The sequence below is a fragment of the Ostrea edulis genome, chromosome 5 (genome assembly GCF_947568905.1).
Source record: "Ostrea edulis chromosome 5, xbOstEdul1.1, whole genome shotgun sequence".
Classification (NCBI taxonomy): domain Eukaryota; kingdom Metazoa; phylum Mollusca; class Bivalvia; order Ostreida; family Ostreidae; genus Ostrea; species Ostrea edulis.
Window position 1 is genome coordinate 55186343 of NC_079168.1, and position 20374 is coordinate 55206716.

Sequence of the window (20374 nt, forward strand, 5' to 3'; positions counted from 1 at the left end):
CATGTAGACATGGAGAAAGCGTTAGCAGTGAATTATTGTTTTTTATGGAATGTGTCATTCTGATTTTCATTATATATATATATACATATATATATATATTGTATAACGGATAATCACTCCAAAGTATAGCAATCTTAAGAAAGTTTCGCAAAGTATATTTCTATAAGCTACACATATGCATGTACGTGTAGCTATTTACAAAACTCGAAGAAAAAACTAGGAATCTATGTTCTTTTATTTTGTACGTTTGTTATAATTAGCATTATTGAATTTCTATTATAAATGTACCATAAATTAAAGTAAAAAAGTCTGATTCAACAAATCGAAAGTTTAATGTTTCATCTTATCACTTTTTGTATCATTTGTGATTATTTTGCACGTTACAGTTTGAAGGATTTTACACATGGAATTTCTTTTTAGCAAAAAAAAAAAATCTGAAGTCCCAAACTCTGAAGTCTCAAACTTCATGGAAATTAACATCAAGATATCTTGATATTCAAAAAATTGAAATCAAGGATACATAGAACAACAAGTGCAATTGATGAGCGAATTTTCCTTAAATATTTACTTAGCACTACATGTACTGAACCAGTCTTCAAAGTCTACATTGTTTACTTATTTGTTGGTACTTGGGGCCAGTCTTAGACGTTCATGTCATGTCTGTGATGAAAAGGAAATCGCAAATAGAAAACGACATGGACGACAAAAATTATAATGCAATTTCCAGATCTTTGAAATAGCACTTTGGAAATGATAATAATCGTCAGCTTTTTGATATAGCACTCTGTTAGTGATATTAATCGTTTAGTCTTTAAAAGCATTAATCAGTTACATGTATAGAGGTGTACATGCTTAATCAATGCTATGTCTAATAACAGCAAAATATATAATTTGTCCGTGTTTAAATCAAAGTATTTACAATAAAATATTTTTCAGAGATGATTTATACAAACATGCAATAAATAATCGCAAACACATAATCCAATCTAGTCATTACATGTGGTTATTTGCAGAGATTACATATAATTATACAAGAAACACAAAACATTATAATGATATAATGATATACAACAAAGATCACGGATTGTGAAAATATATAGACAAAAATATGTACAGTGGAATTCTTTCACGATTGTTGTAACAAAACAGTCAAATATAATATTAAAAACGTTTATTTTTCAAATTAATCATGCTTTCTACATTAACAGTAATTGGCACTGACAGTCCGGGTTCCGAAGGGTAAACTAGTCCAGATCCGGTGAATGAAGTACCACCAACATTTCCGGTTGGTTCTGTAAAGAGTATTTATATTTCGATGACCATTCTAATTGAAATTAACGTACATCTACTATTATAACTACAATGGAAACATAATTGTAGTTAACCTTAATATCATTCGTCCTATAATTAAAGAAAAATGAAATTAGCATCCATGTACATATGTGGTTATCTTTGGACAGATCGACATTACACGAAAACTATCATGTAATATGTGGCGCGGAAAGCATACTAAACTGTACCTTACTAAATGAAATACGAAACACGTTTTTTTTTAATGATTCAGGGACAAGAAAATTCACATTGGAGTAGTCAGACAAACTTTAGGAATAACTATACACTATACATTGTAATAAATTATCTGAAACTCAAATAATTATTTTTAAATCCAACTTTATCCTCTCCATCATTTATGTAAAGTGTTTTGTTTATTAATTTTTTTTAATATGATGTGTTCACACATACAGAGAGAGAGAGAGAGAGAGAGAGAGAGAGAGGACACTGTTTCAAATGTTCTAAAGATAATCTCGATTTCCAAACCATTTGATCAAAACATATTGACGCAGTAATTTTCACTATCAACAATAAACCTTTTCAGAATATCCTTTTGTGACATTTGCTCGTTCTCTGGTCACCAATACCATGTAATACCAGACCTCAGCATATCCCGTGCTGTTATAAAACCGTTTTCATTATACTTGATAACAATAAACATGTCACGGGGACGATCAACGCTGCTCTTCGTGGTTTTGGGGGTTCGCTTGTGGTATATTTTTGTCCAGTGATCGGAATTAGAAGAACTGAACTCTTTTGTTGTATCTGCTATTGGTGACCATTTAATTACTGTGCTTATTTTGAATAATGGAATATGTCCATCTGACACCAAGTACGTAAAAAATAAAAGTAAATATCCAGTGGACGATTGTTAAAATGTTGTCTCTTTGTTGTTTACCCTCTTAGAGAGTTTGCCTTTCACAATGAATGGTGAAAGCTAATCAAACATTTGTAAAGTATTTTCACTACATTGTGTGATTTAGAACAAAGCCGTTGCAATTCATATCTTCCGGCTTATGGTATATGATATCAATGAACCATCGAAGAAAAGTAATATATTTGTCTCAAAACATTAACATTTTTCAAAATTTTAAAGATGACACTGAAACAAAATTTAAGAGGCCAATGGTGAATCAGACATAGGTTGGCCAATTGACTTTTTTGCCCTGGTAATTTTCTTTTTAAAAATATCATTTTAGATTGACCTAATCATACAATGTAAAAATATATCGGAATATGAGTAATTGAAATCCCAAGAAAATTATTACAGGTACAACAGAGAACTACAATCTAAAAGAATAAGTAGAGAACTAAAACCAGTACATTCGTGAGACTGTGTTTGCCCAACTCTCTATTTTGTATTGCTTACAGGAGTTATGAGATTGATCACTATCTACTACTTTTAAAATACATGGCAATAACAAAAAAAGAATATGCATTGCAATGTCATTTGATACCCATATAATAGATACTGTCTTATCTACCAGACACGACACGTAGCATCGTTTTCCAAAGTGGTGGAGGGGGAGGGGACAGAGAATTTGACTTCACAATTGTGTAAAACTCTTGAGCAGTTAAACAAATCTTAAAATCCTAAATATTGGGTGTACGGTCAGTATTTGTCATCCATTATATGGGGGTTCAATTCATGAGTTCAAGTCTACATTCTTACCATTCAGTACTACTCTCAAAAAAGGTTCGGGGGAGGGGGTCATCAAATATCTTACACTGCATATGCAAATAATTTTGCATGTAAAAATTAACGGAAAAATTAAGTTGCCAAATAAATAGGGGAGGAGGCCGCCCCCTGGTTCTACGTTCCCGTATAACTTCTTGGGACAGTGTATGCTGTAATCTCCTCAAGGATAGGATTTTTAAATTTTTCATCTGTTGAGTTTTCTATTTTGTATCATTCATTATTGATTCAGTTTCTTTGTAATTCATCAAGTCAAATGTATATCAATTGATGAAATAGAGATTTTAAAGTCGTTTATTTCTGATGGAATCAAACTAAGAAATTTATGAACACGACGCATAATGGACATCAAACAAAATATAAACGCTGTATCATTTGATATAAACTTTTGCATGTATCTTATGTCAACAGACAGATAGATCTATATCATATTCGCACAAACCTTATAATTGCTGGTTTAAAGTTTTGAATAGGGTATTTGAAGAAGCCAACCACTAGTCTATACTTGGATTTTTCAACACCAGAATACAGACAGAGTTGTGGGATATTATGAGATTGATCAGTGTTCGTTATCTTCGCCTTTCATTGTATGATATCCATCATATACTCTTTAAACCAAAGCAAGGTACGGATGATAATTCTTTAGAATCACGCCTTCAGTTCCCTAAATGTAAATTTACTAACAAAGGAATTGATGCCGTCATTCTTGGGACATTAAAAAATTCCATTAAATTTCAAGCTCAAGTCCACAACATGTATTTCCTAGAAAATGTATGTACTTCTACCATTGCGTCCAAACTTTTCAATTACATCTCTACAGTGCTTAGAAATAGGCGACCTTATACAAAATAATCCCTCATGTTCTTATCTAACTATAGTACAGCTGGTCATGTCATTACTGGCGATGTATATTTAGTTGAAAATGACGACCTAAAGTCACTAATTAATTTTAAAAGGTTTGAAATATAGAGAGTACCGGTCTATCAATTGGAGACAGAACTTCATTTCTTTTATGAATTATGTCAAAGATAATGCCAGACGATAGGCTAAATTAGAAATGGAAGAACTTTAAACTTTGTCAGAATGGATAAAAAGTACATAATGTATAAGAGGAATATCAGAATCTCGTATAAGACACGTTAAAACGAACATGCACACCGTCTTTTGTTCTGTATTTAGTCAATCAAAAGTGATGAAAGAATTAGATAGGTTACATGAGGAATGTGTACTGGTTCCAGCTGATAAATGGCTTTATGTTCCTTAGTTAATATGACTTGCCAAGTAGCCTTTGCTTGTTACTTGATAAAGGCAGTAAAAACCTATTTCTTTGTAAGGTTTATTATTACAACTGTATTTTTTAAAAAAAATCTTTGACTTTAATTCCACACTTGGTAATTCAAATATACACCAAGTTCCTTATCCAAAGACGAAATTCTTAAAAATCAAGTATACACCAAGTTCCTTATCCAAAGACGAAATTCGTAAAAATCACGTTTCAGTTTTAAAAACATTCAAACGGGCATTAGCTGTGAAAGGGATGGCAACCATTTTTTTCAAAATCTTTCAATGGCAAAGGAATATATATATTAATGACTAATAAAAATATTTATATTGTACAAAACAACCTAACAAAACTACGTTAGATGCTTTTAGTGTAAAAAATATATAAGGAAGAATTATTGGCTTGCAGGGCAATTATTATTTAATCACCAATATCACATATTGATGTGCCTGTTTTGAGGTATAAAAAGTTTGAAATAATTAAATACTGGTGTTATTACTGAAATATATATTATAAAGCAATTTTCATTGAATTTAAGTTTTATTGACGAAATTACACCTAGTGACCTTTAATAACTCAGTCAATGAAACGAATGAATTTGAGTTACAATACCTATACTGCAATCCAAAATTTTACGGCAACCCTTACAAAGATGCACATTGTATGTACATTGCAGGATCCAGTATATGTTCTACTAAGCCCCTATCTTTACTATTAACTGCTGTGAAGAGGAAACTATAGTCGTATTCTCCCCAAAGACATGCGAGAAGTTGTGTAAATCGAATGTGGATTCTCAAATTCTAGTGAATAAGTTTTCCAAAATCAATAGCATTATAAACGTACGTTTTTTTTCTTCAATACTTTACACTACCACTTATAACGATAAATTAAAGACTAGGCTTTTTGGCATCATAGACAGCTGCTGCTTCCATAAAAACGGAACTTGGGGAAATATACATATCTTGTGATCAGTCATCCAAAAAATATCTTTTCTTAAACATCATTTTGATTTTACATACAAGTACTCTGAAGCTGATTTTGGTGAAAAAGACGCTGTATTTCCTCATTGACAATAGCTATGTAGTCTTTGTTAATTACGTTTTATAACAGTCTGTTGGAATTCCAGTGGACATGAATCGTGCTCTTATGTTAGCCAACCTGTTTTTGTATTGTTATGAGGCAGAATTTATTCAAACGGTTCTACACGAGGAGAAAGCAAAATTGCTGTAACCATGAACTCGACAATTAGATACATTTTATCAATTTACAGTATTGCATTCAAATGTTGATTCGATATATCCCAGTGAACTCGATACAAAAGACACTTTAGAGTCTTACATATCTAATTCATGTTTGGATATTTTAAGAGAGAGAAAAAGAACGAAAGGGAGAGAGTTCTATGGTGCATGCATGGTACTAAAACGCTTTAAGCATTTTCCTGACTCTTGATACAGGTTTGTTAAAACAATAATATGTTCATATCAAACTATTAAACGGATGTTACATGTGTATTGAAATACCACCAATTATTTAAAATGAATTTTAATATTCTATTTTCGCATAAATCATACATTTTTTAAATAAACAGGTTTTTAACACTCAAACATGTAAATTTCCTGCCAAACCTCACGAAAATATTAACTGCTATGAAGGTGAAACTTCAGACATATTCTGCCACTTATTGTATATAGAAAAAAAAATCTTGCTTTGGCCTGCAATTCTATATTTAGATATATCGACGACGTTTTAACTGTTACAATGTAACAATACTCGTTTTCATTCAAATGTCTATTCATTATACCGGTATTCCAGTGAACTTGAAATAAAAGACACAACAGAATCTTCTATATCTGCTTCATATTTGGATATTTTATTAAACATAGATGTAAACGGCAAACTAACAACTCAGTTTTATCACAAACGCTATGGCGTCAGATTCTCCATCGTAAAAGTCCCATATTTGTGTAGCAGCATTCATCTATTATCTGCATATGGTGTCTATGTCTACCAACTAATTCGATACGCAAGAGCATGTTCTGTTTATGATCAATTTTAAAATCGAGACAGGCTACTTACAAAGAAGTTGATATGTCTGCGGTTTCACCAGTTTCGTTTAAAGTCGACATTTTGCAAATTCTATGATCGTTATAACGATCTAATTTACAAATACAAGCTATCACTGTTGAATGCTTTATGACGTGTTTTATTGCGATTGTTCTTCATTTACTGATTCCTAATAAATATATAGGACTCACGGCGGGTGTGACTGGCCAACAGGGGATGCTTACTATTCCTGATCCCACCGCTGGTATGTCCAGGGATCCATGCTTGCCCTTCTCTTAATTTTGTTATTCTTGATAGGATTTGAGATTGATCATTGTTCGTTATCTTCACTTATTCATGTAATCATTTATTGATACTGACAAAATGGTGACCACGGCCTCCATTAAAAATCGATATTGGAATAGCATAAAATTTCCAAATTCGCATTTAACCACGGCTAAATAAACTCTACAGAAATACTTATACATGTAGTTATGTTGTTCCCTCCGCTCTTTCCCATGTATCAAGTTTGGCGACAAGATATTCTAAAGGATGGCAATATATCTACTGTACAATATTGTCGCCAACGACAATATGTACCACGATGCAAAAATATGCCTTGCCTCAGCACATGCGAAAATATGTGCTGCCGGCAACAATACGTACCAGAAGACAATATGTATTGTGATAACTCCCTCTTTCCAACTAGACGTCTTACATTCTAAATAGACATCCCTTGTCATACAAACCCCACAGCCAGAGTCAAACATTTGAATTGTACAGCACACCCCCCCCCCCACACCCCCAATTTTTCCATTTGAAAATCCGTTGATTCCTCGATAATCAACTTATGCCCTACGCTAATTCACGAGGATGACATTTTTAAAGTATGCTATTTCATACTTTCTCAATGATATGTACCGTGACCAGCTTTTTTCTTATTCTTCCGCTTGGTGAACTTACCACTCTTCCTCAAGACCTTAAGATGTGTCACAATGTGCTGCATATTTTTTAAAATGTGTTATAGATTGTCTGATGTATTTCATATCAAATGTAAAGGCGTCCTTTTCAAACTGATTGTGACTACGAGTTGATCAAGATAGGAGGTTTACAGCTGGTGTGACCGTCAACAAGTGATACTTATTCATAGGCACTCTTGTGGTTCTTGGGGTCCGTGTTTGTAAATGTTCTCGATTTTGTACAATTCTTTATAGAATGATGAGATCAATCATTCATATCTTCACCTTATTCATTCATGTATCCAGAACCCGTGATCAAGGATAATGTAATTCACAATTGTGGACTACCCTAGTTGTTCAATGTAACTACTCATACATATTGTCAGCTAGATAATCGAAAGTGAAGATCTTTTTGCATTGTAATTAGATGATCAATACATGTATAGCCCCATCCCGTAACAGAAACCTAGACCCAGGGTTCGAGATTTTTGAGAGGGTTCTCGTAAAGTCCAGTCTGCTTAAGTTGTTCAGAAGTGATGGGAATTGGTAAAGATTAATTTTCATTTTCAGCATATGAACTTTTTTACAAGCCCAGGGGCCTCAATTCCTGACTCAGCATTCATATAGAAAAACGTTTAATAGTAACTATTTTATGCCCCATGAATTCATTTGGAAATAGAAATATATAATACTAACTCTTTTCAAAACAGTTAATGATATAATGTCGTCATTATCTAGTTATTACGTCAGGAAAATTTTGACGATAATACCAGTAGCAGTAGTTCAGTGGTAGATCGTTCGCTTTGTAACCGGGAGGTCGTGAGTTCGAGCCCCTCTCGTGCCATTCAGCGTTAGTTCTTTTTAATTCCGCACAGATAAGTTCCTACATCATTTACAGATAATTGTGTACAACGATTACTAAAACATGTATGACAAGGTGAAGATAATGATCAAATCTGATAATCCCCACAAAGAATACAAAAAACACGGACCCCTGGACATACCAGAGGTGGGATCAGGTGCCTAGGAGGCGTTAGCATCCCCTGTCGATCGGTCACACCCGCCGTGAACCCTATATCTTGACCAGATACACGGAGTAATCCTTAATCAGAATCAGTGTGCCATGAACGGCCTAACAATTAGTATGAAACACGTCAGACGGCATTTGACCTAATGACAGGTTGTTGTATTGGCAAGCTAGATCGTTTTAACGACCATACAATTTGCGAAATGCTGATTTTAGACGAGACTGTTGAAACCCTGTACCATCAACTTGTTTGTCAGTAGCCTGCCTTGATTTAAAAACTGATCGTACGCAGAGCAAGCTCTTACGTATCAAATCAGTTAAAATATATGAACAGCATATGCAAGTGATAAATTGATAATGGAATATTGCTACATGAATATGGGAAGTTGATAAAGGAAATGTTGAAATTATCCAGTATGTCATAAAATTGAGTTGTTAGTATGCCGTTAATATCGATGTTACATAAAATATCTAAGTACGAAGCAGATGTGGAAGACTCTGTGGTGTCTTTTATATCGAGTTTACTGGGATATATCGAATCGATATATGAATGGAATTGCTTTTTTCATCAATAAAACGTCGTCGATATATCTACATGTAAATGTCGAGTTGAAGGCCACAGCAAGATATTTTTTCTTCTCTTGAAGCTTTTGAATGAATTCTACCTCATAAGAATACAATGAGAATTTTAGGAAATATTGGATAAAAACAAAGGTCTTAATGTTCCTAGATTTTTTCAAAAACAGTTTATTGGATAAAACAAAATTGCTGTTTATGTATTGAAAGCAACGTCAAAACATTAACAAAACGTATAAAAGAAATTAAAAATATATATATCTGAATAAACGTTAAAACATTGTTTGAGAGCACCATGACTTTTTATAAATTCATAAAGAATTTGCCAAATCCAATGTCCAGTCGTATATAGATATGTACATTAAGTATACTGTTGAAAAGCAACGTAACTTATCGAATTATCTTGAATAAAGAATGTTTATAGAAAGTTTTTTTCTAATGTGACCATAACATGAACCTGTTTTTATTAATTTTGGAGGACAATCAACGTTTTCAATTACGAATAAAAAGTAAAATCCCTCTGATTATACAACAGCAATATAGATTTTACCTGTGAAGTTCTTACATTGTATGAATTAATCTCACCCGACAGTGGAATTACAGAGACGATAATTATGGAGAATGTTGTTAAATCAATAACTCCAATAATTAGTATAGACATACCTATGTGTGTTGTATATTTCTATCAGTGAAAGGTAAAGATAACGAAAAGTGATCAATCTCATAACTCCTATAAGCAATACAAAATAGAGAGCTAAGCAAACACGGACCCCTGGACACACCATAGGTGGGATCAGGTGCATAGGAGGAGTAAGCACCCCCGGTCGACCGGTCACATCCGCCGCGAGCCCTATATCTTGATTAGGTATATGAGTTATCCTAGTCAAAATCAGTGTATCAAGAACGGCCTAACAATCAGTATGAAACACGTGAGCATCTGACCCAATGATAGGTTGTATTCGACTGTTCCCATACTGTGACAGGTACTGATTCTTTTAGAGTTGCAATACAATGTTCTTTTCGTTTGTTTGTTTTACATCCATTTTTTCACTTTTGAGACGTCATCAACTCGAGGTGAAGTACCACAAAGTTAGATCTACATGTATGCTAAGCGCTCTGGGCCGTAGCATCGAGGCTTCTTTATTGTGCCAACGCCTGCCGCGACACGAGACCTCCGCTTTCAAAGTCATAGAGACTCGTGACGCTCACTTCTAAATGGCGAACTTTTGGCGAAGGATCAATCACTACCTATGTTTACGTCTAATGTAAGGCTTGACACGGTCATGGCACCAGCGGGATTCGTACTAACGTTTCCCTGGTTACGAAAAGAACGCTGTAACCAATGAGAAACCGCGACTGATCAATGTGTTTCATAATTGAAAGGTAGGGTTTGTAATTTCATTTCACCTATAAGATTCGACTTCAAAGTGCATCCTTTTTATGTGTGATGTCGCAATAAATGAAGTTGAATTGTTCCTCTAATATACAACATGTATAATACTTAAAATTGTTTTACGTAATATCATGAAAGTAAGGAACGCTGACTCTCTATTACGAGGTTTTACCTTTGCTTGAAATCTATACCATGATCATATGTATGGGTTATTGATACATCCACACGTACCAATATCCGCATCTTCACACACAAGGTGATTATTTTTCTTTTTGACAAGCAATAGATAGTCATTATTATCCTCATTAACTAAAATGTATGCAGATTTTATGAAATTTGTCCGCTGTGGATTATATGTGAGAAATCTGGTTTCACAACTTGTATTATACTGGAATTTACTTCGAGGTGGAGTTCTATGCACAAATAAGCAGAGGATTCTTTTCACTGTAGCATAATTATTATCGTGGAGAGAAAAAATCTACAAGTCGCTGTGAAATGACATTATCTACCAACAGTATCTATTTGTCCTCATTTCGTTCAAGCACTTACCCATCACAAGTTCATAAACATTGTCTTGTTTGATTGCCGCCTTGCAGAACTTGTAGAAGGCCGGTCCGCCTACTCTATGAAGATCATGTTGGGATACGTGAGTTGTTAGCTCTGCATACAGTTGTATAGGATCTGCAAGTCTCACAACCTGGTATTAAGACAAAGCAATATCTTACTTATCTTGTTGTTTGAAATATCATTCTTTTTGAACAACTTAAATAACGGCCATAATTTAATTATTGAGTTTCATCTTTATTCGTTGAACATAAATTTTCGTGGTTGATTAATACCACTAAATCAACTCATCAAATTGATAATATATCTAATAAAGAGGGAAAGGTGTTTGTTCTCGGGTGTACATCAACTAAAATGCATTATACATGTATGAAAAAACGACTAACTTTGATCCCCATGAAAACCAATTAAACTACAGTAGTTTAAAGGAAATGTTTTCTAATTCGAATAAAAATTGTACCGCTACATTTTGTACATGCAGGTTATACTATTATCAGAATTTTAAAAATATTTGTTGGCAAATTGTGTCGTCGTTTTCATTGTTATGAAAGACACTATTTACCGGTCGTACATGTAATTATTCAGTTAGATATTTTGCTTAATGGTTAAATAGCTATAATTATCATCCTTACTCCTCCTTGACACCTTATCCCACCTCTAGTGCGTCCAGAGGTCATGTTTACCATATTCTTAATTTGGTATTTTTATTGGAATTGTGAGGTTGATCACTGTTTGTTATATTCACTTTTTCATCTTGGAGATTCAGTTAAAATTTCTACATGAACATCAAGAAACAAACCTATAGGGTTCAATAATATTGTCTTGTCTTCATTGTAATTACAAAATTCTATGATTTACATTTTCATTTGACGTGCACTTCAAAATTTCCTTCTTTACAATAGAATACACAGGCAAAGATTGCATGTTTCGTTGGTAGAATACAACTCTATGATTTACCATTGGTGCATCACTTTGTTTTAAACAGATTGGTCTACTAGTCACAAGTTACGTTGTGTTCGTGAAATCATGCATCTTGGCAGTGTTAATGGTGTGAAATCAGCTACAGAATTTAGATTCGTTGTCTAGGAGGGCTGTTTGGTATTAATATTACATGATTCTAGAGAGGAGATATATTTACAAATTCATTATTTAACAAATCTCTTCACATTATTATGTTCATTTGTTTCACTGATTACAATTTACTTACACGTTAAAATTAGGGAATATACTACTTGATTTCGTTTGTAAAATCTTACCTGCGTCACTGCTCTGTTCTGTAGTGCTTCTTTTGTTTTCTGGAATTTGGCTGATGTATGCGTCACAAAACATATCTGACCGTTGGTTCCAAGAATATCAAATCTCATTGCCATGTGACCCTTAAAAAGTGAATTAAGTTTAGCAGTCTGCAAATTGTCATATCATATCTTATCAACTATTCTAGAAAATGATATTGCATTAGTCAAAAAGATACTCGCCATTTAAAGTACTTTATGATATATAACGTAAAAATACGAACAGTTGGTATTACCTTAACAAAAAAGTCGACAATTTTATGGTGGTTTGATTTACTATGATAAGAAAATATGTATATTACAATTAATTACAGCAAGCAGCACGTTCATTCGTTTTCTTATTGTAGAAGAATCAGATTGATTTGAGTGAAAATATTTGAAATTAGGTTGGTGATAGTTTGGATGATTTGTCTTAGTAGTTAATATCTCAACAAATTATACCTTAAACACCCTGTTTTACTGAACTAAAACTTTGATTTACAATAGTAAAAAGGAATGTATTATAATTAAATGTTGTTTGCTATAATAATTTTGGTAATGTATATTCATTTAAAATTTAGGTCATCTATTTATAATAGATTGGCAAGAAGGTGATTTTGTCCTTTCGAATACTTTCCGCAGATGAAGAAAGCGCCCTATTCACCCTATTCAACAATTCAATGTTCGTTGACACATCTAATCAGAACCAGTATATCGATGAATTCACATTTGGGATTCAAATATGTTAACAACATTTTATAGCTGCAATTTTCAGTACTGTAATTTGGAAGTTAAGATAAATGTCTCATATCACGAATTCTAATCCCTTTGAAAAACATGCATAATGCACGTGAACATTTATTGGAATTTAATCATCAATTGATAATGAATTGTCTGTAAAGGATGATCAAGGCGATAATATAATTCCTCATTGAAAATGTTGCGTTAATATGTTTGAAAAATGCACCAATCATAGAGTCGAGATAGAGCATAATAAATTAAGTTGTTTTTCTAATAAATCAAATACAAGACAATAGCTTTCGTAACATCCAGGAAATGTTTGTCAAATAACAATATCATAAAGTACTTGATAATATTATGACAAGATTTCATTGGAAAACGAACATGGATTCTTTGCAGATAGGAAGAGGAGTCGCTAGGTACAAAATCACAACGTACGCATGCCTTCTTATACTATGTTCAAATATTCAAAATTTTACGGAAAGCTTCTCACTGGATCAGAAACTGTTCATACCTTCAAGCTATCTTAATTTGCAAGCAACAAGCGTGTTTGAATTGCATTACTCTTACAAGTTAGAGCCCTGGTTAACGTTCTTACAAGTTAGAGCCCTGGTTAACGTTCTTACAAGTTAGAGCCCTGGTTAAGTTCTTACAAGTTAGAGCCCTGGTTAACGTTCCTTCGCTCCTTATTTACCTCGTACTCTTACATCAAAACGCCATTTTTCAAGGAGCTCGTTCGGACTCAATTTTAGTCGGAAGTATTTCTAAGCAAATTCTACACATATATTAATCTATTGGTACTTAAATCTTTCGTTACCATTGGATAACTTTTATCTTATCGACCAAATCCTGATAGCCCTTAGAAATGCTAATATCACATGTATTTAATCCCATTCGATTCTGTACACAACATTTTTTACGGTATAATTGGACGATAGAAAAAAAATTCGGATCGAAAAACGAAAATGTTCCCAAAGTATAGCAAATTCTTAATTATTAAATCAAAAATTATTTTAAAATTTGTCACGCATCCAATATATCCTGCCAAATCTTCATTATCGCTACTTTGCCCAAAATTCTCTCGCCTTTGCTGGGTTCCGTTTTCGTTTTGTAACGTGCTTTACATTTCGTTCTGTATTGTTATCTTAACTGCCTTCTTGTATGTTGGCTTTCGTTTTGTTTTCGAAATATTGGTGATTGAGTTCTAACGATTTCTTTCATAATTATATGGGATTTGTGTTAGATCAATTTGGAAAAGAAGAAACATGAATTAGTGAACCTCAAATGGAAGTGGAATGAATCAGAAAATAAAGCAAGCTATTAATGGATGCTAGATGGTATGCGGTAGAAACTGAAATAGGATGAAAATAAAACGTAAAGAATACAAATACATAAATGTACAATACGAGTTTCGCCGCTGGAGTGGAACTACATTATCATCTACATTGGATTTAATTGTTTGTTACAGATGAAATTTCCTAGAATGGATATACCTTTGATAATAGCTACATCTATCATAACGAGCGACAACAGTTCTATCACAAGATGCATAACGGTATGTTTACGAAACACAAACATATCAAAATTAGCAAATTTACAATATCCATGTACTTACAACAGTGAAATCCAGAAGGGTTGATGACTTGTCAAGGTTACTGTGATGAGGAATTTGATCGGATATAACATATATTAACATTTCATTATCCTTTATGATAGCAAATTCATCCATCGTACTTCCGGTAGGTAAAATTGTGGTCCATGATAGTCGGAGATTTAAGTCACGTGCAGGCTGATACACCTGAATAAAATTGTAAAATATGCATAAAGTTTTACTTAATAGATAAACTGCATAAACACATTTAGCATCATACAACGAATGAGGCTGTAGTTTTCAACAATCATTCCGGTTACTTCAACAATATTTGGTGGTCAAAATAAAACTATACGCTGTTATAAATATATATATGTAAAGCATATGTGATGAGCCACCAGAAAACCAGGCTTGTTGAGTTTTTTCAACAAAATGAGATTTTAACATTTTTTGATAGGTTTTATATCAACAAATAAAAATATGAAATATTTCAGTGAAACTCTTTATATTTATAGAGTTATGACATTGCAAAGTTGACACCTTCCTTCTGAAAATTGCATTACGTTTACGTAACGTTACGTGTGTACTATTTTATAACGTTTATTGTTTCTTTTATTTAATTTAAGAACAAAAAGCACTATAAGAATAGAAATTATTTACTTCTACAATAAATTCATTATATTCATGACAACAAATTAATAACAGTCGCTGAGTACTATTTTCACATCTTAGGTGCTCTAATGAATTTTGGGACAAAAGTGCAGAAACGTAATCAATTAACGGATTTTAAAACTAATTAAGTTTTGGTTACAGATTATTTCGCCTGGTACTTTACTGATAATACTTGACTCATGGTAAGCGTATTTCAAAGACTCTTTTCATCAAATAGAAGTGAAATTTTTATTAAATCTTATTCCCACCGATTGTTTGCACTGGTAAGGGTGTTGCTAAAATGCGGAATGGAAAACGGAAAGAAAAAAGCATGGTTTTGTCGTGGTGGCTCACATATATATGTAAAAACTTAAAATAAAATTGTCTTGATAATTCTGTCTTTTCTAAAAGATTTTTCAAAAGGTACATTTCATTCTATTCAATAGATTTCTGTTTGATTGAATCCATGGTATGAAAGAATATATCACCATAATCCTCATTATAGTATGATGTTATGTTCTAATCTAGATCAGTTTACTTCTAAATGGGTTTTTTTTTTTTTAGTGTTTTTTTTTTAAATCCTGTTGTAAATCGTGTCTAGGTACTTTTTGCAATATTTATACAAGGTTTTCATTTCACTTGTAAAACGCAATTTGGTTATCGTTATAAACTGAGTGCTGATGCTAAATCGCGCATTTTGACGTCCTTGGTACAGAACATGTATGACGAAACATAACATTTGTCTCCTGTTTCTATTCTGTTGTAGTCTCGTTCAACAAGACGCTCGGCTGTCTCTCGCAAATCTCTCTGCTCGTCGGAGATTAAAGGAACGAGCCTAATTATATTGTTGTAGTAATATTGCTCCGCAAGAAAAATCATTTTTAAATTATCATTTGTCAAATAACATTGAATGTGTTTTTCATAAAGAAAATTATGAGGAATGAAAATAATTTCTACTTATCTGATACGACTAAAATTTGAACTATCTGTGATTTTTAGTAATTGCTTGGCGATTTAAAATGCATGTCCCATCGCACTTTATTTCATATGAAATAAGTAGAAATTACTTTCATTTCACAAATGTGGGGACCCGGGTTAGAATACGTCCTCAGTACCCCCTTGCTTGTCGTAAGAGGCGACTAAATGGGTCGGTCCTTCGGATGAGACCATAAAAAACGAGGTCCCGTGTCACAGCAGGTGTGGCACGATAAAGATCTTTCCCTGCTCAAAGGTCGTAAGCGCAGAGCATAGGCCTAAATTGTTCAGCCCTTCACCGACAATGGTGACGTCTCCATATGAGTGAAATATTCTCGAGAGGGACGTTAAACAATATAAAATCAATCAATCAATCACGAATTCTTTAATTTCACTTATAAAACCTAATTCCATTGGTTCATTTTGCTTTATATCGTATAAACTGTGTTGGCGTCATATCGCGCCATACGGCGTCTAGAAAAAGACGTTAGAATACGTTTTAATCCTCAATTCCAATTTTGTTGTTACTCAATATTGTTCTGTGTCATATAAAAATTCCTTAGAATTATTCGACAAATTACTTCGAATGTGTTTTGAAAGACATAAGTTATTTCAATACAATATAAAGTTCCTTCATTCCTTACGTAAACATGGCTAATGCACAAGAGAAAACCTCGCTATATCAATTCACTCTGCTGAACGCAACATTTGATCCCCAAAATTTCTGTGAAGAATGTTTATATTTATCGATGTTTTGTCAGTAATAAATCTATAATGTTTCAAACTGGCATGTATGTGACCTTGCAAACTGATATGTATGTGACCTTGCATGCGGACATAAAAAAAACTACATAATTATCTTTAAAAAACATGTTACATTACAAAATATAGATACAAGAAATAAATGTCTTCGCTGATTATACAAACTTCAATTGTTTTCATACCCCCATAATAAAACAAACTAGGCATATATTCCTTACATAAAAGAATCTTTATGAAAACTTACATTTGGTTGTGGATTTATAGGAGTTGGTAAGGTAACTGGACTTTTGTTCTGGTACGAAGGGTATCTTGCTGAATTTGCATACAACTGCCGATTGGCTCCAGGGAAGTTGTAGTTTTGAATATATGCATTATTTTGTTCAGGAAGAATGCTCTCCGTTGAGATAATCATTGATGTCATTTCCGGTGTGTTGTATAGAATTCCCCGAGAGTTTGTATTTATATTGTTTTTATTGAATATATTTTGGTCCATCATAGGAGTCACCCTTTTATTGGACGTCATTCCGTTCTGCAAGGTAGCAGGATAAATAGTATTCTGCTGGATTAATAATTTTTTAATCTCTCTTTTAATCGCGTTATCCTCCACAATCGCTTGTTTACGTTGATTACCATATTGAGAAAATTTGTAAATTGCTTCACTTTTCCTTAAAGGCTTAATAATTCCTACAGCTGGGACCATGGTTGGAGATTTTTTTAATTCAATTACTTCTGTTGCAGCCTTCCTGTATTTCTTGAAAGCGTCTGTTTTTGAAACCGCTAATATGCCCTCTGGGGCACCTTTGAATACTTCATTTATTTTACTGAATGCATCTTGTGTTCTTTTTGTTACGAGGTTTAAATTGGACAATTTGGAAAGGGTTTGTTTTGTTGGCGTTGGTGTTGAGGTTATTTTGACTGCTGGCTTTGGCGCTTCTGTTGGCAATACGGTTGTAAATCTGTCTACTGTTGGCTCTGTCGTAGTTGATGTTGGTTTATCGGATACAACTTCTTTTGTCGCAGTAGTTGGAAGAATAACATTTTTAATTTCTTTTGAAGGAGAATGCACGCTGTCTGTGTTACTAACTGCTTTCTTTGCTACAACGACATATTGTGTTGGAGACTGTGAGGTCACTTCAAAAGCTCTTGTGGCCTGGGTCATCGAAAGAACGGGTTTCTTGGATTTGTCTTTTTTTAGAGATAACCCAATATCGTACCCAGTTATACTTGCCGCCATATTATTTACAGATGTTGTTGATTCGTGTGTTTGGGGCTTCTTTTTAACTAATTTTTCCTTTTTGGTTTTGCCTCCCTGTGCCTCAGCTTTGTATACAAATTGTCTATCTTCAGATCCTTTAGGAACAAAATTATCTCTCCCTCTCGGCAAGGCCACAGTGGAGGTCTGAATTTCTACGTTACCCGGTATATCTGTAAGCTGAACAGTTTCCGTGGAATTTAACAATGCTTTGATTTCCTTCTGAATATCACTAGAATAAACACCTGGAGTTTTGTATACTCCGTTTCTTCTTTTAATTGCCAAAGCAACATCCATAGTTGTAATTGCTCTAGGAGGTGGTGTAAAAAGAGACTGATCTGAAAAAAGAAAGTCATTTTTCACAAACTTACCAGACCGAAGTTTGGATCTTTTTGGCATCTGTTTAAGTATGTTATTAGAAGAGCTGACGTCTTTGAAAGCTTGTTCAGCAAAACTTGAAACAAAATCCCCAGATATTATCATTCCGAGGGTGGTTACTTCCGGTGGAGGTTGTGTGACAGGAATCCCTTGAATGGTATCGTTCGGAGGTGGCATGGGCCATCGAAAGTCGTTTTGTTTTTCTCCCATGATGTTATGCTTGAAGTAAGTGTCTTGAGATTTTCCTGGTTTCTCGTGAATACTATTCGTATACAAAGAATTTTCAGACCTGTGAATTTCAGCCGTGTCTTTGTAAATAAACGCAGGTTGGAAAGGAATGCTCGGTACTTCTGGTATCTTCACTTTCGGTTTTTTGTTTGTCTTGAAACTAAACACGAATTTTTTTCCTCTACTTTGATTATTATTTAACACGAAACGGGGAGATTTCTTCATTGGAGTTTTCAATGTCGGCTTTATTGTTCGGACTTCAGCTGGTGTTGTTCTTACTACCTCATGGGCCGCAAGAAGTGATATTGAGAAATCTGGCATGCCTTTTCTATGTTTCTTCATCTTAGCTAGACTCGTTTTTACGTCTGATACGATTGATTTAGGCGATGACTGTCCGGTTCTCTGTAGTCTTTTACTTTGGGTCGTTTTAGTAAAATTTTCCCTTTTAACTGTATCAACCTTTAGATTTAGCATACCCGCATTAGCACTGTCTGATATACCCGATAAAGTTCCCACGACAATATTGTTTTCTCCATTTGTTATTCCTGTCCTTGTGAAATCTGCATAATGGTCTAAATTCACATTTAAATTCTCAGACGAAGTGATTATTCGGTTATTTTTAGGATCGTCTATTAGACCATTAGTGATGAATTTCTTTCGAGTAGCCTTTGTTGTCGTTAGAACAGTTTCGTTTCTACTGATTCGTGATTTTGAAGGCGGCTTTGCAGTCACGAATTCAATTTTTAAAGGAAAATGGGTTGGTGGTGGTGGTGGTGATGGTAAGGACTTTACATTTCGTGGTGGAAAATCGTTTTTGGTCTTTGGTATTTTGACTTTTGAAAGTCTAGATTTTGCTGTATTTGAAACTGTAACTGCGTCCACCACTTTCTGGATTTCATCTGAACGAAACACTTTCAATGTTGATGGGGGTTTTAATGTTTTGACTTGTACAGTTGTCTTAATCTCGAATCTTTTCCCCTCTTTCTTCGGCCGTCTAATGGATGCATACGAGGGGATACCAACAGTAATTTCGGTGTTTCCAACTCCAATGGTAGTATTCGGTTTAATCATGAAACTGTGTGTTTTCCCTTGTTGAATTACCTCTTTAACAGTTTTAACTTTGATTTTCTTATCTTTTGAAATGTTTTCTATATTGTTCGTGGACTCCAGCATCGATTTTAATAACTTATCCTTCTTCCTACGGTAATTTGTTTTCCAGTCTTTGGTGTCAATTTCAATGTTTAATGGAAGACTCTGATATATATGTTTTTCTTTGGATTGTATTGCTTCTTGTTTTGGTCTTATACTCTTTCTTCTAGTGACAAAAACATCCGGTATCTGTTCCATCTTCTTTTCCTTCTTCACTTTTTTTGTTTTCTTTTTCATTTTATCAATGACAGCATCGTCTTTGTTTTTCGCTTTCTTCTCGTTTACATGTTGTAAATACTTTAGTTTATCAAACATTGACATTTTGTCGTATCTAGTGACTGGTGACTTGTCAAAAAGAGTGTTCATATCAACATTGTATCTGTCTGTTCTTTTCTCTGATGTTTTTTCAATGTTTCTTCTTTTCGACTTCTTTACCGAAGGGTCGTATACCTTTTTATATTTTTTCTTCGTTGATGTAGTCTTGATTAATTTTACTTCTTCTAA

At 33.7% G+C, this 20374-nt stretch overlaps 1 protein-coding gene across 1 annotated transcript; it reads right to left on the minus strand.

The window, feature by feature from the left end:
• Positions 1 to 1161: 1161 nt before the first annotated feature.
• Positions 1162 to 17359, minus strand: LOC125652113 (uncharacterized). The gene is made up of 5 exons (XM_048881083.1): positions 17108 to 17359; positions 14500 to 14682; positions 12129 to 12248; positions 10858 to 11005; positions 1162 to 1292 (listed from the first exon to the last, which is right to left on the minus strand). The coding sequence occupies exons 1-5, from the start codon at positions 17357 to 17359 to the stop codon at positions 1162 to 1164; spliced, it is 834 nt and encodes a 277-aa protein (XP_048737040.1).
• Between the last annotated feature and the right edge of the window lie 3015 nt (positions 17360 to 20374).

Coding starts and splice junctions, on each gene's coding strand:
- LOC125652113 (XM_048881083.1), bottom strand. CDS start 17,359: ATGATGGACCAAAATATATTCAATAAAAACAATATAAATACAAACTCT. Junction 14,683..17,107: donor CTATAAATCCACAACCAAAT/GTAAGTTTTCAT, acceptor AATTTTATTCAG/GTGTATCAGCCTGCACGTGA. Junction 12,249..14,499: donor CCCTTCTGGATTTCACTGTT/GTAAGTACATGG, acceptor TCACTTTTTAAG/GGTCACATGGCAATGAGATT.